Source organism: Panthera pardus, unplaced genomic scaffold (assembly GCF_024362965.1).
Source record: "Panthera pardus isolate Hobbes unplaced genomic scaffold, ASM2436296v1 HiC_scaffold_17, whole genome shotgun sequence".
Lineage (NCBI taxonomy): Eukaryota > Metazoa > Chordata > Mammalia > Carnivora > Felidae > Panthera > Panthera pardus.
This window is the reverse complement of record NW_026526732.1, coordinates 144,278,278-144,291,259: the sequence shown is the minus strand read 5'-3', so window position 1 is coordinate 144,291,259 and position 12,982 is coordinate 144,278,278. Positions and strand designations below refer to the sequence as shown.

At 49.0% G+C, this 12,982-nt stretch overlaps 1 protein-coding gene across 2 annotated transcripts in view; it reads left to right on the top strand.

The window, feature by feature from the left end:
- Window positions 1-12,982, top strand: part of TBC1D22B (TBC1 domain family member 22B) — an 80,895-nt gene that overhangs the window by 50,247 nt on the left and 17,666 nt on the right. For both annotated transcript variants that reach the window (XM_019456984.2, XM_019456983.2), the window contains exons 9-12: window positions 7,649-7,755; window positions 8,079-8,154; window positions 10,485-10,612; window positions 10,897-10,992. In XM_019456984.2, coding sequence (XP_019312529.1) covers window positions 7,649-7,755; window positions 8,079-8,154; window positions 10,485-10,612; window positions 10,897-10,992 — 407 coding nt within the window. The remainder of the gene's footprint in view (window positions 1-7,648; window positions 7,756-8,078; window positions 8,155-10,484; window positions 10,613-10,896; window positions 10,993-12,982) is intronic.

Genomic DNA, 12,982 nt, shown 5'->3' with positions numbered 1-12,982 from the left:
CACGATCTCGCGGTCCGTGGGTTCGAGCCCCGCGTCAGGCTCTGGGCTGATGGCTCGGAGCCTGGAGCCTGTTTCCCATTCTGTGTCTCCCTCTCTCTCTGCCCCTCCCCCGTTCATGCTCTGTCTCTCTCTGTCCCAAAAATAAATAAAAAACGTTGAAAAATTAAAAAAAAAATTTTTTTAGTGTGAGTGGGGGAGGGGCAGAGAGAGAGGGAGGCACAGAATCTGAAGCAGGATCCAGTCTCCGAGCTGTCAGCACAGAGCCCAATGCAGGGCTCAAACCGACAAACTGTGAGATCATGACCTGAGCTGAAGTTGGATGCTTAACTGACTGAGCCATCCAGGTGCCCAAGGACTGAGGCATCTTTTACACAGATGTATACGTGGGTCGAGACAGAACTGTGCACTTACGTGTCGTCTACTGTAAGTAAATCATACATAAAGATGGGGTGCCTGGGTGGCTCAGTCGATTAAGCGTCCGACTTTGGCTCAGGTCATTGATCTCACAGTTTGTGGGTTCGAGCCCCGCGTCAGGCTCTGTGCTGACATCCCTGAGCCTGGAGCCTGCTTCAGATTCTGTGTCTCCCTCTCTCTCTGCCCCTCCCCCATTTGTGCTCTGACTCTCTCTGTCTCTCAAAAATAAATAAATGTTTAAAAAACAATTAAAAAAAAAATAAAGAGAAATCCCTTCATAGAGTTTAGCTTCTGATGAGCAGAAACGGACAACGGATAGAAAAACAGGTAAAGTATTTGCTGGATTGTGATAAGTGCTATGGAGAAAAGTGAAGCAGAGATATATGCCCTGTTGGCGAGCGTGGAAACGGGAGCAGGCCCTAAACAGGGTAGTGAGCCAGGGTCACGCTGAGGAGAGGGTGTTTGTGCCAGGTCCTGAAGGAGGTGAGGGGCTGGCCATGCAGTTAGTTTCTGATAGTTAACACTCACTTTCAGAGAAAAGGGGGTGCTGTTAGTAACTGCCTGCACTCCCCCAGGTACCACGGACACTGCCTCCTTGTCTTGGTCCTGGGCTGTTGTGGATTATACTCCAGCTCCACGCTCTCAGTTCCTGGGAGGCCTTATTCTCTATCTCATATCTGAGCCTTTGCCTGCAATAGCCACCCTGCTCATCCTGTCCCCTGTCTGGTGAGGAGTGGAGGCCAAAGATGAAACTGGACAGACTTATTTCGTAATGGTGGGTTTTCATTATCGTCTTAAGAGGACATTACTTGTTTGCTTTTTAACGTGAAACCTAATATACATTTTGTTAAGAAAGCTTTTTTTTTAAGTTTATTTATGTACTTAGAGAGAGAGAAAGAGAAAGAGTGGGGGAGGGGCAGAGAGAGAGAATTCCAAGCAGCGCAGAGCCTGACTCAGGGCTCCATCTCACAAACTGACATCATGAGCTGGGCGGAAATTAAGAGTCCTATGCTTAGGGGCGCCTGGGTGGCTCAGTCGGTTAAGCGTCTGACTCCGGCTCAGGTCATGATCTCACAGTTTGTGCGTTCAAGCCCCGCGTCGGGCTCTGTGCTGGCAGCTCCGAGCCCGGAGCCTGCTTCAGGTTCTGTGTCTCCCTCTCTCTCTGACCCTCCCCTGCTCACACTCTGTCTCTCTCTCTCTCTCTCTCTCTCTTAAAAATGAAAAAACATTAAAAAAAAAATTTTTTTTTTAAAGAGTCCTATGCTTGATCGTCTGAGCCACCTAGGTGCCCTGACGTTGAATTGTTTAGTGCCCACCGTTTTTGGATGCTTTCCTCAAGGTGCCTCCTGGCCCGGTCTTCCTAGATGAAGCAGCCTTGTACATGATAGGCGGTTGAGGAATATTTGAGGCTCTTCCCGGCCACACACATATATGTGGGTGTAGCCCCGCCAGCGTGTTGAGCTGAGCTACTTCCAGCTGGCACTTGAGAGCAGTGTGTGCATTTGGTGGGATGTCCAGTGGGATGTCCAGTGCTGGATTTCCTCTCATGTCGGAGGGAAGTTCTCCAAGGGCAGGTTGTGGCTTATCACCTCGGGAACCTTGAGACCTAGCCTGCTCTCTCGCGGGCAGTGAGCTGAGTGGCACGTGCTTGCTTGCTTGCTCTGTCTGCCTGGCATCTGACCCAGGAATAAGCGAGAAATTGTAACAGAGGAGAGATGGTGACAGCTCACATACTCAAGGCGTTTGAGCCCAGATGAAGAGCCTCAGAGCAGCTGACGTTGGGGGGCCCTGGACTCCCCAAGCCTGTTCGCATCCACAGTGTCTTGGGGACATGCTGCCTGTCTCTGTGGGTGATCTTTGGACAGGTCCTAGAAGGCTAGGTGTTTGCTGGACCTGGCCCTTCGTTGGCCCATTAACCCAAATACATAGTCTGGGTTTATGTAATCTGGGCTCCCACAGCCAGTGCCAAGAGGCTGGGGTAACCCCGAGTCAGTAACGTTTGCTAAGTAAAAGTAATACAGGAAAGTAGAAAAAATGGGGTGGTGTGTTGATTTTTAAAATTAATTTTAACCAGGGTCTCATGATGCACGTGTGCTCAGGCTGCTCCACGCTAAGAAGTGAACAGCCAGAGATCGTGTGTCGTTCCGAGTTAACAGTTACCTTTTAGTCACTGCACCATCAGGCACAGTGTCAGGAAGGGCTCGCTGGTCAGCTGCTTCCCTGCATCTCTGAGACAGCACGCCGCCTCTCTCACGGTCTGCGGCGTGGTCCTCACGAACCAGAGTCGACTCCCTGCGGGTCTCTGCTCTGTCAGAGCCTCAGAAGAAGTCTTCCGTCTGACCTGCTCCTTGCAGGAGACCAATTCTCTTTACCCTCCTTGCTCTGCCGGGTCGTCTGACCCTCCAGGAATGAGCCGGGAGCCCCTCCACCCTCCCCGTACTAGGGTTTGCAGTGACATCCTCACCTTGGCTGCTGCCATCGTGTACCTGCCTGCAAATGCCAGGTGAATAGTGCCCCGTAATACGTTTATGTCGCATTTTGAACCACTTAAAAATAATTACGTGCAAGTGACACCTTGAATCCCTTGACACTTTTCTTAAAGCGGTGTTTTTCTGGATGTAGTATTTACGTTCTGATTTTATGAGCTGCTTTAGATGGGTGACCAAAATTTTATTTTTCCCTTTCCTTACTTTTGTGTTCAGAAAATATTATGTAAGGTATTGTGTCTAGTTTTAAAACTATAAAGACAGGAATCAGGCAACCAAAAGCTTTAGGAAGTAGAAAGGCTATCTGCAGTCTGATGCCTTGAATCTTCTCCTGCCCACCAGTCGGGCCGAATCGTTCTGCCCCAACAGATCACAGAATCTAGAAATTGCCCTGCAATCACAGATGGCTCCTGGGAACTGCCTAGAGCGGCAAAGAGACGAGTTAACTCTTGTCAGTTTAAGCAGAACTAGTTCTTCCCAAAGCTGTCTTTGAGTATTTCAGGCATACACGAGCCTGATGTCAGGCCCAGGACTTGGGGTTCTCAGAAAAATAAACACTCGACTAGAGTCACCGCTCAAGTACGTTTTATCAGCTAATAAATGGACATGTTCTCGTCGAGCCCAGAGTGGGCAATTTGATTCTTATCAAGAGCTTTTGGGTTTCCTCTTTTTGGATGCTTTGCCTTTTAAAATAGCCAGAAAATATCCTTCAAATCTCATTGCCTCCAGTTGGAGTCCTGGCTGTTGTACGCTCTGTAATGACAACCAAAGACGCTGCCCCCATTCGAGACTACATTGCTGGCATGGGTTCCCGTTCCAGCTTCAATTATATGTTGAATTTTCTCAAGTGGAATGTTTAATGATCCTCCTGAACAGACTGTTTATGCTGAATGAAGCTCTTCAGAGAGCATTTGGGCCTTCCTTTCTCTGCTGCTTTTTTGCTGGTGCACTCAGCTCACAGTTTTTGACTGAATGTGTGAATTTTATCCTCCCAGCAGGCAGAACACTAGAACAAAACTCTCCTCCCACTCCCTGAAAGGCTGGTGAACTGTCCCACCGTCTGTGAAAACAAAGGTCTAATGCGCAGGCCAGGCACACGGGGAGACAGAGCCCCTGACTCGAGGCCCCCAAAGAGGGCTCAGCATCTTGTCTGTTGGTCCCTCTGCTCCTGGACAGCTAATGGTTTGGAATCGGTTCAGCTCCTGAGAGTGGCATCTTACCGATTTAAGACCTTACGTTGTTAGATTTTTCCTCCTTTAGACCAAATGGGGGAAACGGAAGGCTTTGAAAATTAGCTAATCTTTAAGGTACATATTGGAGTTAGGTGAGGGGTGGCTGCGAATAACAGCGATCCAAACTAACAGAGGCTCCAAAGAGATGGAAGTTTGCTTGGGCCTCATTTAATAACGATGATACCAGCTAACATTTACGTCACGCTTCTCGTGCCAGGCACTGTTGTTAGCACATTTCATGTATTAATCCTTGCAGTATCCTGTGACACTGGTAGGATATTACCACCTTAACAGAGAAGGAATTGAGGCACCAAAGTAAAGTCCTTTCCCAAAGCCGCACACCTAGCGAGTGACGGAGCCAGGACTTGAGTCTGGCTCCAGAGTCGGTACTCTTAGCCACGTGCCGTTCAGTCTGACAAAAACGCCACAGGCTGCCAGGGCTGATACGGTAGCTCTGCTCCCCATTCTCGGGGACCCAGGCTCTTTTCCCCCCGTTGCTACTCTGCGGTGGATAGTTCCCACTCCCAGTTACATTTCCACTGTGGTGTTCTGGAATTGCAGAGTGCCCCGGGTGGAGAGGACTCCTCGAATGATCATGGAGTTCTGGATCCTCATTTGGGAAATGCGTGGGAGCGGCAGGAGTGGTTTTGGTCTTGAGCCTTCCTTGTGGGTCTTACGGTTTTCTTCCAGCCCCGTTCTGAAAGGGGGGCTCCTGCCTAGGACAGTTAGTGTGAGCAGCCGCGCTCGGTCCAGGAGGCGGCACTGTCCTTGTCGCTGCTGGGCTGGCCCCGGGGAGCGCGCTCGCTGCCTGTACCTGTGGCTCAGAGCACTTCCTGTACAGGGTCGGAGGGGGTCGTCTCTCAGGGCCTTGTCTGTGGTAGCGGGAGTCAGAGCCACCTGCTATCTGTCCCTAGGGGGGTGGACATGTAAAGTGGTGGAACGCGTGTGGAGCAGCGAGCTGCAGGTACAGGATGGTCTCAGAAATGTAATAGGAAGCAAAAAGAAAAAGGAAGGTTCTGAACTGGGTCTTAGAGCTCAGTATTCTTTAATAGTATGTATATGGCACATAGTAGGTGTTTAAGTTGGTGGGGGGGGGATGCTATTTCTTTAGAAGGTTGTGGTTTTTTTTTTCATGTGATTTCTCAAGTGGACCCTTATATGTTATCTGAAGTCTTAGTTTCTGCAAGCTTAGTGTTAGTTTACAAAGCCTTTATTCCTTTTTGGTGATAAAAGACAGGTGTAGTCAATTGTAGCCCTTTCTTTTCTAAAATAATGTACGTTTTTCCCCCTACTATAAAAATTATGCTTATTGTAGAAATTTTGAGAAGTCGAGTAAAGCTTAAAGAAAATAAAAATCTTTTATCTCTACTGCCTAGGGAATAAACACTGTAAACCTTGTGGTATATTTTGTCTTTCCTCTGTGCTTATATAAGCACACATAAATATTGTATGTAGAGTAGTTGAGAGTATACCATAAATAATTTTGTATCTTGCTCTTTTCCCTTAACACTGTGACACACTTTCCTTTGTCGTTACAAATTCTTGATAAGCTTCATCTGAAATAGACTATATTGTACCCACTGTGTGCCAGGCCCGATAGTTAGCACTTTACATGTATTAACTGTAGCTGTACTTGGAGTTGAGCTTTTAGGTTGTTTCCAGGGTTATAGCTTTTCCTTTTTTCTTTAAAAAAATTTTTTTTAATGTTTATTTATTTTTGAAAGGGAGAGAGACAGAGCGCGAGTGGGAGAGGGGCAGAAAGAGCGGGAGACGCGGAATTCGAAGCGGTCTCCAGTCTCTGAACTGTCGGCACAGAGCCTGACTCAGGGCTCGAACTCCTGAACTGTGAGATCGTGACCTGAGCCAAAGTCAGATGCTCAACTGACTGAACCACCCAGGCGCCCCAGGATTATAGCTTTTCTAACAAAGCACCCTAACCCCCTCAAAAGGGTTTTTACAGTCTTTGATGTCCATTAAAAAATGCTGTTTATACAGAATGAAAATCTGAAAATTGTTACATGTTGTCCCAAGGGGGGTTAGTTGTAGGTCGTAGTAATAATTCTCATAAATGAAAGGGCTGGATTCTGAATATATGTTGTCAGATGCCTGTGTCTTTGCAGCACATGGGACTGCAGTGAACATCCTGTTTTCAAAATAAGGCTGTGGGTCTAAGGAGAAAAGCCGCCTTTGGCACAGAATTCTAGCCTGAACATTTGCATGTGTGGCCTCTGCCAGGCATGCCGGGGCCTGTGGGTTGAGGTGGCCTGTCATGTTAGCAAGCAGAACCTTCTTAGTACTCCCACCTCTGTGGCAGGAAGGACACATCCCATGGCCTTTTCCTTCTTCAGGTTTCTAGAGCACTTCTGATGTTCTCCCCACTTGGATCTCAGAGACAGACTAGTTCTCACTACTATTACTTAGTGTGGGGTTTCCACGAGAAGCTAAAAGTGGTCTCTAAAAGAGGTCCCTGGGTGCCTGGGTGGTTCATTCGGTTAAGTGTTCAACTTCAGCTCAGGTCATGATCTCATGGTTCCTGAGTTAGAGTCCCACATCGGGCTCTGTGCTGTCAGCACAGAGCCTGCTTCAGATTCTCTGTCCCCTTCTCTTTCTGCCCCTCCCCCACTTGCATGCACACATGCACTCTCGCTCTCTCAAAAAGAAAAAAAAAAAAAACACTTGAAAAAAAATAGAATAAATAAAAGAGGTCCTGTGGCTAAAGAAGCCTGGGAAGTCCTGGATAAAAAAGGTTAAATAGATTTACTTAATGCAAAATTTGTTATAATTTCCCAAATCCATTTGTTCGCTATGATCTTTGTGAATCTCCAAGATAAGACTGCCATTTCTCAACCGTACTTGTCTACGGAATGCCCTTCTTCTGGAGTACCCTATAGGTTTGATGTTTTACGGAACCCGGCTTAGGTACTACCAGCCTGGTGAAATTAAGTCCCAGAAGCTCCGTCAGGCTCGAGACATCTGCCTTCACGCCCTCATCTTCATTTCTGAGTGGTCTCAGCAGTGGGTCTGTCAGAATATGGAGATTCTGTCTTTAAAATGAACTATGGGGGGCCAAAGGAAAAAAAAAATGAACCACAGGGTCCATCTGATCCCACCTTTCTCAGTCCATGCAGGTGTGCGTATGCTAGACAGGTCACTGAATTTCTGAAATCAAGAATTTTTCCAGACCATCTCCAAGGGTCTGGGTATGTAGCTCACTGAGCATGAGGACTGAAATATCTTTTCCTAAAGCCGAATGAACAAATACAGCCGAGAAAGATATGTTGGACCCGGTGGAACCAGTGTGAGAAGTGGCCTGTTCTGTGTTGGAACGGGATCCTCAAGAGCTCTCCTGGGACCCGCTTGCCCACCTGACCAGGGGAGGAGGACAGGCCCTTACTCCTCGCATCACTTTAGCCTGGCTGTCCCCTGGCCTGAAGGACCCCGTAGAAGATCCCAGTCTCTAGCTTTCTCCATGTTTTAGAGAAGACCTCTGGACTTTCTTCACCTTTTGTTTTACAGAAGAGGACGTGGAGAACTTTGACGTGACCAATTTGTCTCAGGACGTGCTTCGAAGCATTGAAGCCGACAGCTTTTGGTGCATGAGCAAGCTGTTAGATGGGATCCAGGTGAGCCGGCTCTGCCCATGCGGGCTGCCCGGGTGCAGGGGCTCCCTGCAGGCCTTTGAGCTCCTTACTGCTCCTCGGTGTCAGCCAGAAGCACACCCCCCCCCCCCCCCCACCGCCCAGCACGGCTCTTCCTCGTTCCTCCACAGCACAGGGCTCCATCAGGATTTGCCCACCCTCTGCTGTTCTGTAGATTCCTTTGTTCTCCAGAACGCCGGCACCAGCTGTGGAAAACAGCTTGTGCTTTTAAACGTGTTTCAGTGAAGTCGAGAGCGGTAGCACGCCTTTGGAGTCCCTGTTCATCCCGGGCTCTGTGTCATTTGCAGGATAACTACACCTTTGCACAACCAGGGATCCAGAAGAAGGTCAAGGCGCTGGAAGAGCTCGTCAGCCGGATTGATGGTAGGTTGGAAGAAGAGGGATTCTTTGGTAGCAGCACGGTATGGTTCCGACACAGCCAGTTGTGCTGGTGGGGGCCTCTCCTCTGCCCGCTTCTTTGCCACCACCCTCTCCAGTTCTGTCCGGGCTGTTGGCGCGTGTGCATCCTTCCACACGTCGGCAGGAAGGGGAGGCGAGAGGTCTGCGGGCCCCTCGAGTTCTTTTTTCCCCTTTGTTTTTTGTCACCAAGTTCTGTCCATTCTTTTTAGCATCTCTCTTCACATTCACCCTTTTTTTTTTTCTTTTTTCCAACCCTTCCTCCCTTTTTCTTCTTTTCAAATTTGCCCTTTCTTCTCCATTTCCCTGGCCACAGCTCTGATCCAGCCATGCCTGGATTTCTGCAGCTTCCTCCTATAAGGACTTGCCTCCTCTGTACTCTTTCCTCTTCTAAACCTTCTGTGATACGACTGCATCTTTCCAGAGCACCATCCTGGTTCCGTCCCTCTCCTGCTCTGAAGCCTCCTGTGGCTCTCCGTTGCTTCTAGCATCAAGCTGTACTCTGACCTTGTCCTTCAGGTGGTGATGTCATTCAGAACTCCTGGACTTGACGCAGAGTCCTCTAGTCTGGCTGATATCCGGCAGGCCTTTCCACAGCTCTCTGCGACTAGTTTGGGCTGGTGGCAGGGGCAAGAAGTGAGACATGACTCTTCCTGGCACAGAAGGTCTCTGAGGGGCGAGAGCCCTCCAGTAATTCCTTGCCTCTGGCTTGGAATCATGGAATGTTAGAACTAAAAGGCAAGCTGGGAAGCCCTGCTCTTGACTGATGAGGAAACCGAGGCCCAGAAAGAGAAAGTCAGAATTAAGTTTCATAAAGATAGCCTAGAACCTCACAGTAAGGTCTTCTGTTAAGTGGGCTCCGTAGCACCATTTACACTGTAGAGCTTTTTTAGGACTCTACCAGACACGACACAACTAATAAACCTCATCTCCTGGCTTTCTGTGTGGATTTTGTGCCTCATCAAGGCATCGCCTTTCACCCCGCCCCCATACAAAAACCGCGTATCTTTCTCTCTCCTTCCCCAGCTTCTCTCTTCTTGAAAACCTTCCCTGGTTTGTGCCACTCACTCCAGATTCCTTTCATGACAAGATTTCCGTCTTCCTGTCTTGTTTGCTGATTTACGGTTGTTTCCGACACATCGTCCGGAGGCGGTTTTTCCCCCTTCTCGCCCTGACCTAGCCGCCCTGACCTAGCCGTGAGCTTCAGCGTGGGCCCGGAGGGCAGAGGGCTGTGGTTTCTGCCACCGTCTGCCCTCTCCTTGTTTTTTCTGCCCTCGCGAATACCTGATAAGACATAGTACTTTAGGATATTGGATTGGTAAATGTATATATCTTTATTGTTTCATTGAATCATAGAAGCAATAGACATTGTAAAAATTAAGACAATTCGGAGAAGCACAAAATGAAAAGTAAACATCCTCCCCCCTCCTTAAATCCTATTCCCCAGAAATAACTATTGTTATTATTCTTTCAAAAAGTATGTGTCTTACGCATTTACCACATGCCAGGTGCTGCTGTGAGCACTTTTGTTTTCTCATTTTCTCCTCCCCCGAATCTTCTGAGGTACGAATAATTATTTGCATTTTCTAGATTAGGAAACTGAGGAGGATAATAATTTTTTTTTTTTTTTTTTTAATGCTGTTAAGCACTATTTAAAGGGCTGTCATGTAGAACAGGGATCAGGTTTGTTTGGGGTTGTTCCAGAACACCACACAAACACCAAGGGTGGGAGTCAGGAAGGAGCTAGTTTCTGTTGAATACAGCGAAGCACTTTCTGGCGAATCACTTAATACATCAGTGGGAGAGGCTGCCCTTGATGGAGTCAGTGAACCTCTTTCTCTGGCAGTGTTTAAGTCCCTGCTGGCTGCCATCTGTCAGGGATGCTGAGGAGGAAGTCCTCACTGGCAGGAGGATGGCCAAGGTGACCCCCATGGTTCTGTTCCATTCTGCCTCCTCCTCTGAAGAGTAATGGGGTCAAGCAGCCAAGTGAACCTCACGTCTGCCGCTTTATGGCCAGAGGAGCCCTGTGAAGGAGGAAAGGTACCCAGAGCGTCACCATGGGTGTTAAAATAGTTTTGCCGAGTGTGGGACTGGGTTACCCATGTGGTGTGGCTGTGAGATGGCAGAATCCAACCTAAAGGACAGTCGGATGCCAGTTCGGCCCTTCTGTGCCTGTATTCCCCAGGAGAAGGGGGGAGAAGGAGATGGAAACTGCCCTTTTGGCTCATGCGGCCCTTTCAGGGTCCAGTCAGTCCCCTAGGTTGTGGTCTTGGGGCCAATGACACTTTCTGTTTCAGAGCAGGTACATAATCACTTCAGGAGGTACGAGGTCGAATACCTCCAGTTTGCCTTTCGTTGGATGAACAACCTGCTCATGCGGGAGCTTCCCCTTCGCTGCACCATCCGCCTATGGGACACATACCAGGTATGCGGGGACCCCTGCCCTCTCCATGCCAGGCTGTACCTGAGGCCCCCAGCTCCCTGCCCTGGTGGAGAGTAGCTGCTCAGAATCCCCTACCTCCTTTCTATTTCTGTGTCTGCCTTGGCCTCGTGGGCAGGGCCTCTACAGAGTCTGTTCAGGCCTCCGTGTGCCCAGCCGTGAAAGGAGTGCCTTGCTGTGCTCCTACCTTGCAGGAGGACCGGGACCGAGAGGACTAGAGCCGGCTCCTTGTCAGGGCCTGGAGACCTAACTGTTCTTTCCCTTCCCAGTCTGAACCGGAAGGGTTCTCCCACTTTCATCTCTACGTGTGTGCAGCCTTCTTGATCAAGTGGAGAAAAGAGATCTTGGATGAGGAGGACTTTCAGGTGAGTGGCCAAGAGCTTAGCCTGGGCTGGGATGAGCATCAGAGTGGGAGCCATTCCGTTAGTGGGGCTGCACAGGGAGAAGGTGCAAAGGCAGGTACCTGGCCGAGAGGAGGAAAGGAGACAGGGTGCTCAGAAGGCCAATGGGCCAAGTCAGTGAGCCCCAGAGTTCTTCAGTACGAGAAGGGTTTTAGGGCACCTGGATGGCTCAGTCAGTTAAGCATCTGACTCTTGATCTCAGCTCAGGTCATGATCTCACGGTCCATGGGATCAAGCCTGGAGTTGGGCTCTGTACTGGCGGCACCAAGCCTGCTTGGGATTTTCTCTCTCTCTGTCAAAATAAATAAATAAATAAGCTTAAAAAATATATATGTATACATATACATGTATGTATATACATATGTGTGTGTGTGTGTATATATATATATATATATATTTTTTTTTTTTTTTTTAATAGGTATTAGTGCTAGAAAGGTTGCAGAGCAGCTAGGCAGGCCTAAGAGATGTCTCATTCATTCATTGACAAGCATTTGCTGAATGCCTGCCATGTGCTAGGCACTGGTGAAGGCATAGGATATACTGGAAAGCAAAATAGACAGATCCCTGTTCCCATAGAGCTTACATGCTGGTTGGGAAGAGACTTAACAATAAACAAAAGCGTAGGAAATTTTTTTTTTAAGTAGAGCAGGATAAAGGGATTATTAGGTGGTAGGGAAGAGATAGTTTACAATTTCAAATACAATAGGATAGGCTCACTGAGAAGGAGATATTTGAGCAAAGGCTCAGGGAAGGTGAGAGAGTGAGTCATGGACATCTGGGGGACGAGTGTCCAAGCAGAGGGAACAGTGGGGTTCCCTGGGCTACTTAAGGAATCATGGTGGTGGCCTGGAACAGAGTGGTCCAGGGGAAGAGTAGGAAGAGGTGAGGCCAGAGAAGTCACAAGGGACCTAGATCACAGAGGACTTTGTAGCCACTGTAAGCTTTGGCTTTTACTCTGAGTGGAAGGGGAGCCATAAGAGGGTCTTAAGCAGAGGAGGGCCGTGATCTGACTTACATTTTCAAAGGGTCACTCTGGCTTCTATGTAGACTGTAGGTGTGGACGAAGGTGGAGGCAGGGAGACTGCCCAGCAGGCTGTTAGAGTCCTCCAGGTGAGACACGAGGATGGCTTGGACCTGGATGGTGCCAGTGGAGGTGTGACAAGTGGGCAGATCTTGCTTATATTTTGTAAATAGAGCCAACGGGATCTCCTGACGTGTCGAGTGCAGAGTAGGACAGAGAGGGATGAGTCAGGATGACTCAGTTTATGAGAAGGGTCTAGGAGGAACAGGCTTAGGGAGGAATTTCAGGAGTTCAGTTTTGGGCATGCCAAATCGGAAGTGCTTTTAGACACCCAAATGGAGATCTAGAGTAGGCAAACAAATCTTAGGAGTCTGGAGCTGGAGAAGGAGAGAGCTTGGACACACGTTTAGGAGCCTTTGGCTAGATGGTCCTTAAAACCAGGACAGTAGATGAGGAGTGAGTGTGGACGGAGGAGGGAAGAGCCCCGGGCCTGAGCCCTGGCACACCTTCCCGAGGAGGCTGGTGGGGAGAGGTGGACAGAGCAAAGGAGGCAGAGGGGACGGCCGGGGAGAGTGAGGCGGCCGGGAAGCCTTGGCTGGGGAACGTGAAGAAGACTGGAGGGCACACGCTGGGTGGTGGAAAGCCAGGCAGCTGCTCCAGGAGGCCCAGGAAAGGGGGAATGGGGAATTAGGGGTCGAGGGGACAGATTGCGAGGCTCTGCAGTCCGCAGACACAGAGGCCTGGAGGTTGTTCGATGGTCGTTATCTCTGGGGGGCAGCGATGGGCTTTTCTTTTTCTGCTTTGCACATTTCTGGACTAAGCAGTTTCCTTTCTCTTTCTTTCTCCCTTTCTTTTTTAATGGGCATAAAGCTCTTTTAAGAGCAGGGGTGGGGTTGGGGGGGGGGAAAGCCAAAGAAGGTTGAATGTTCTTCT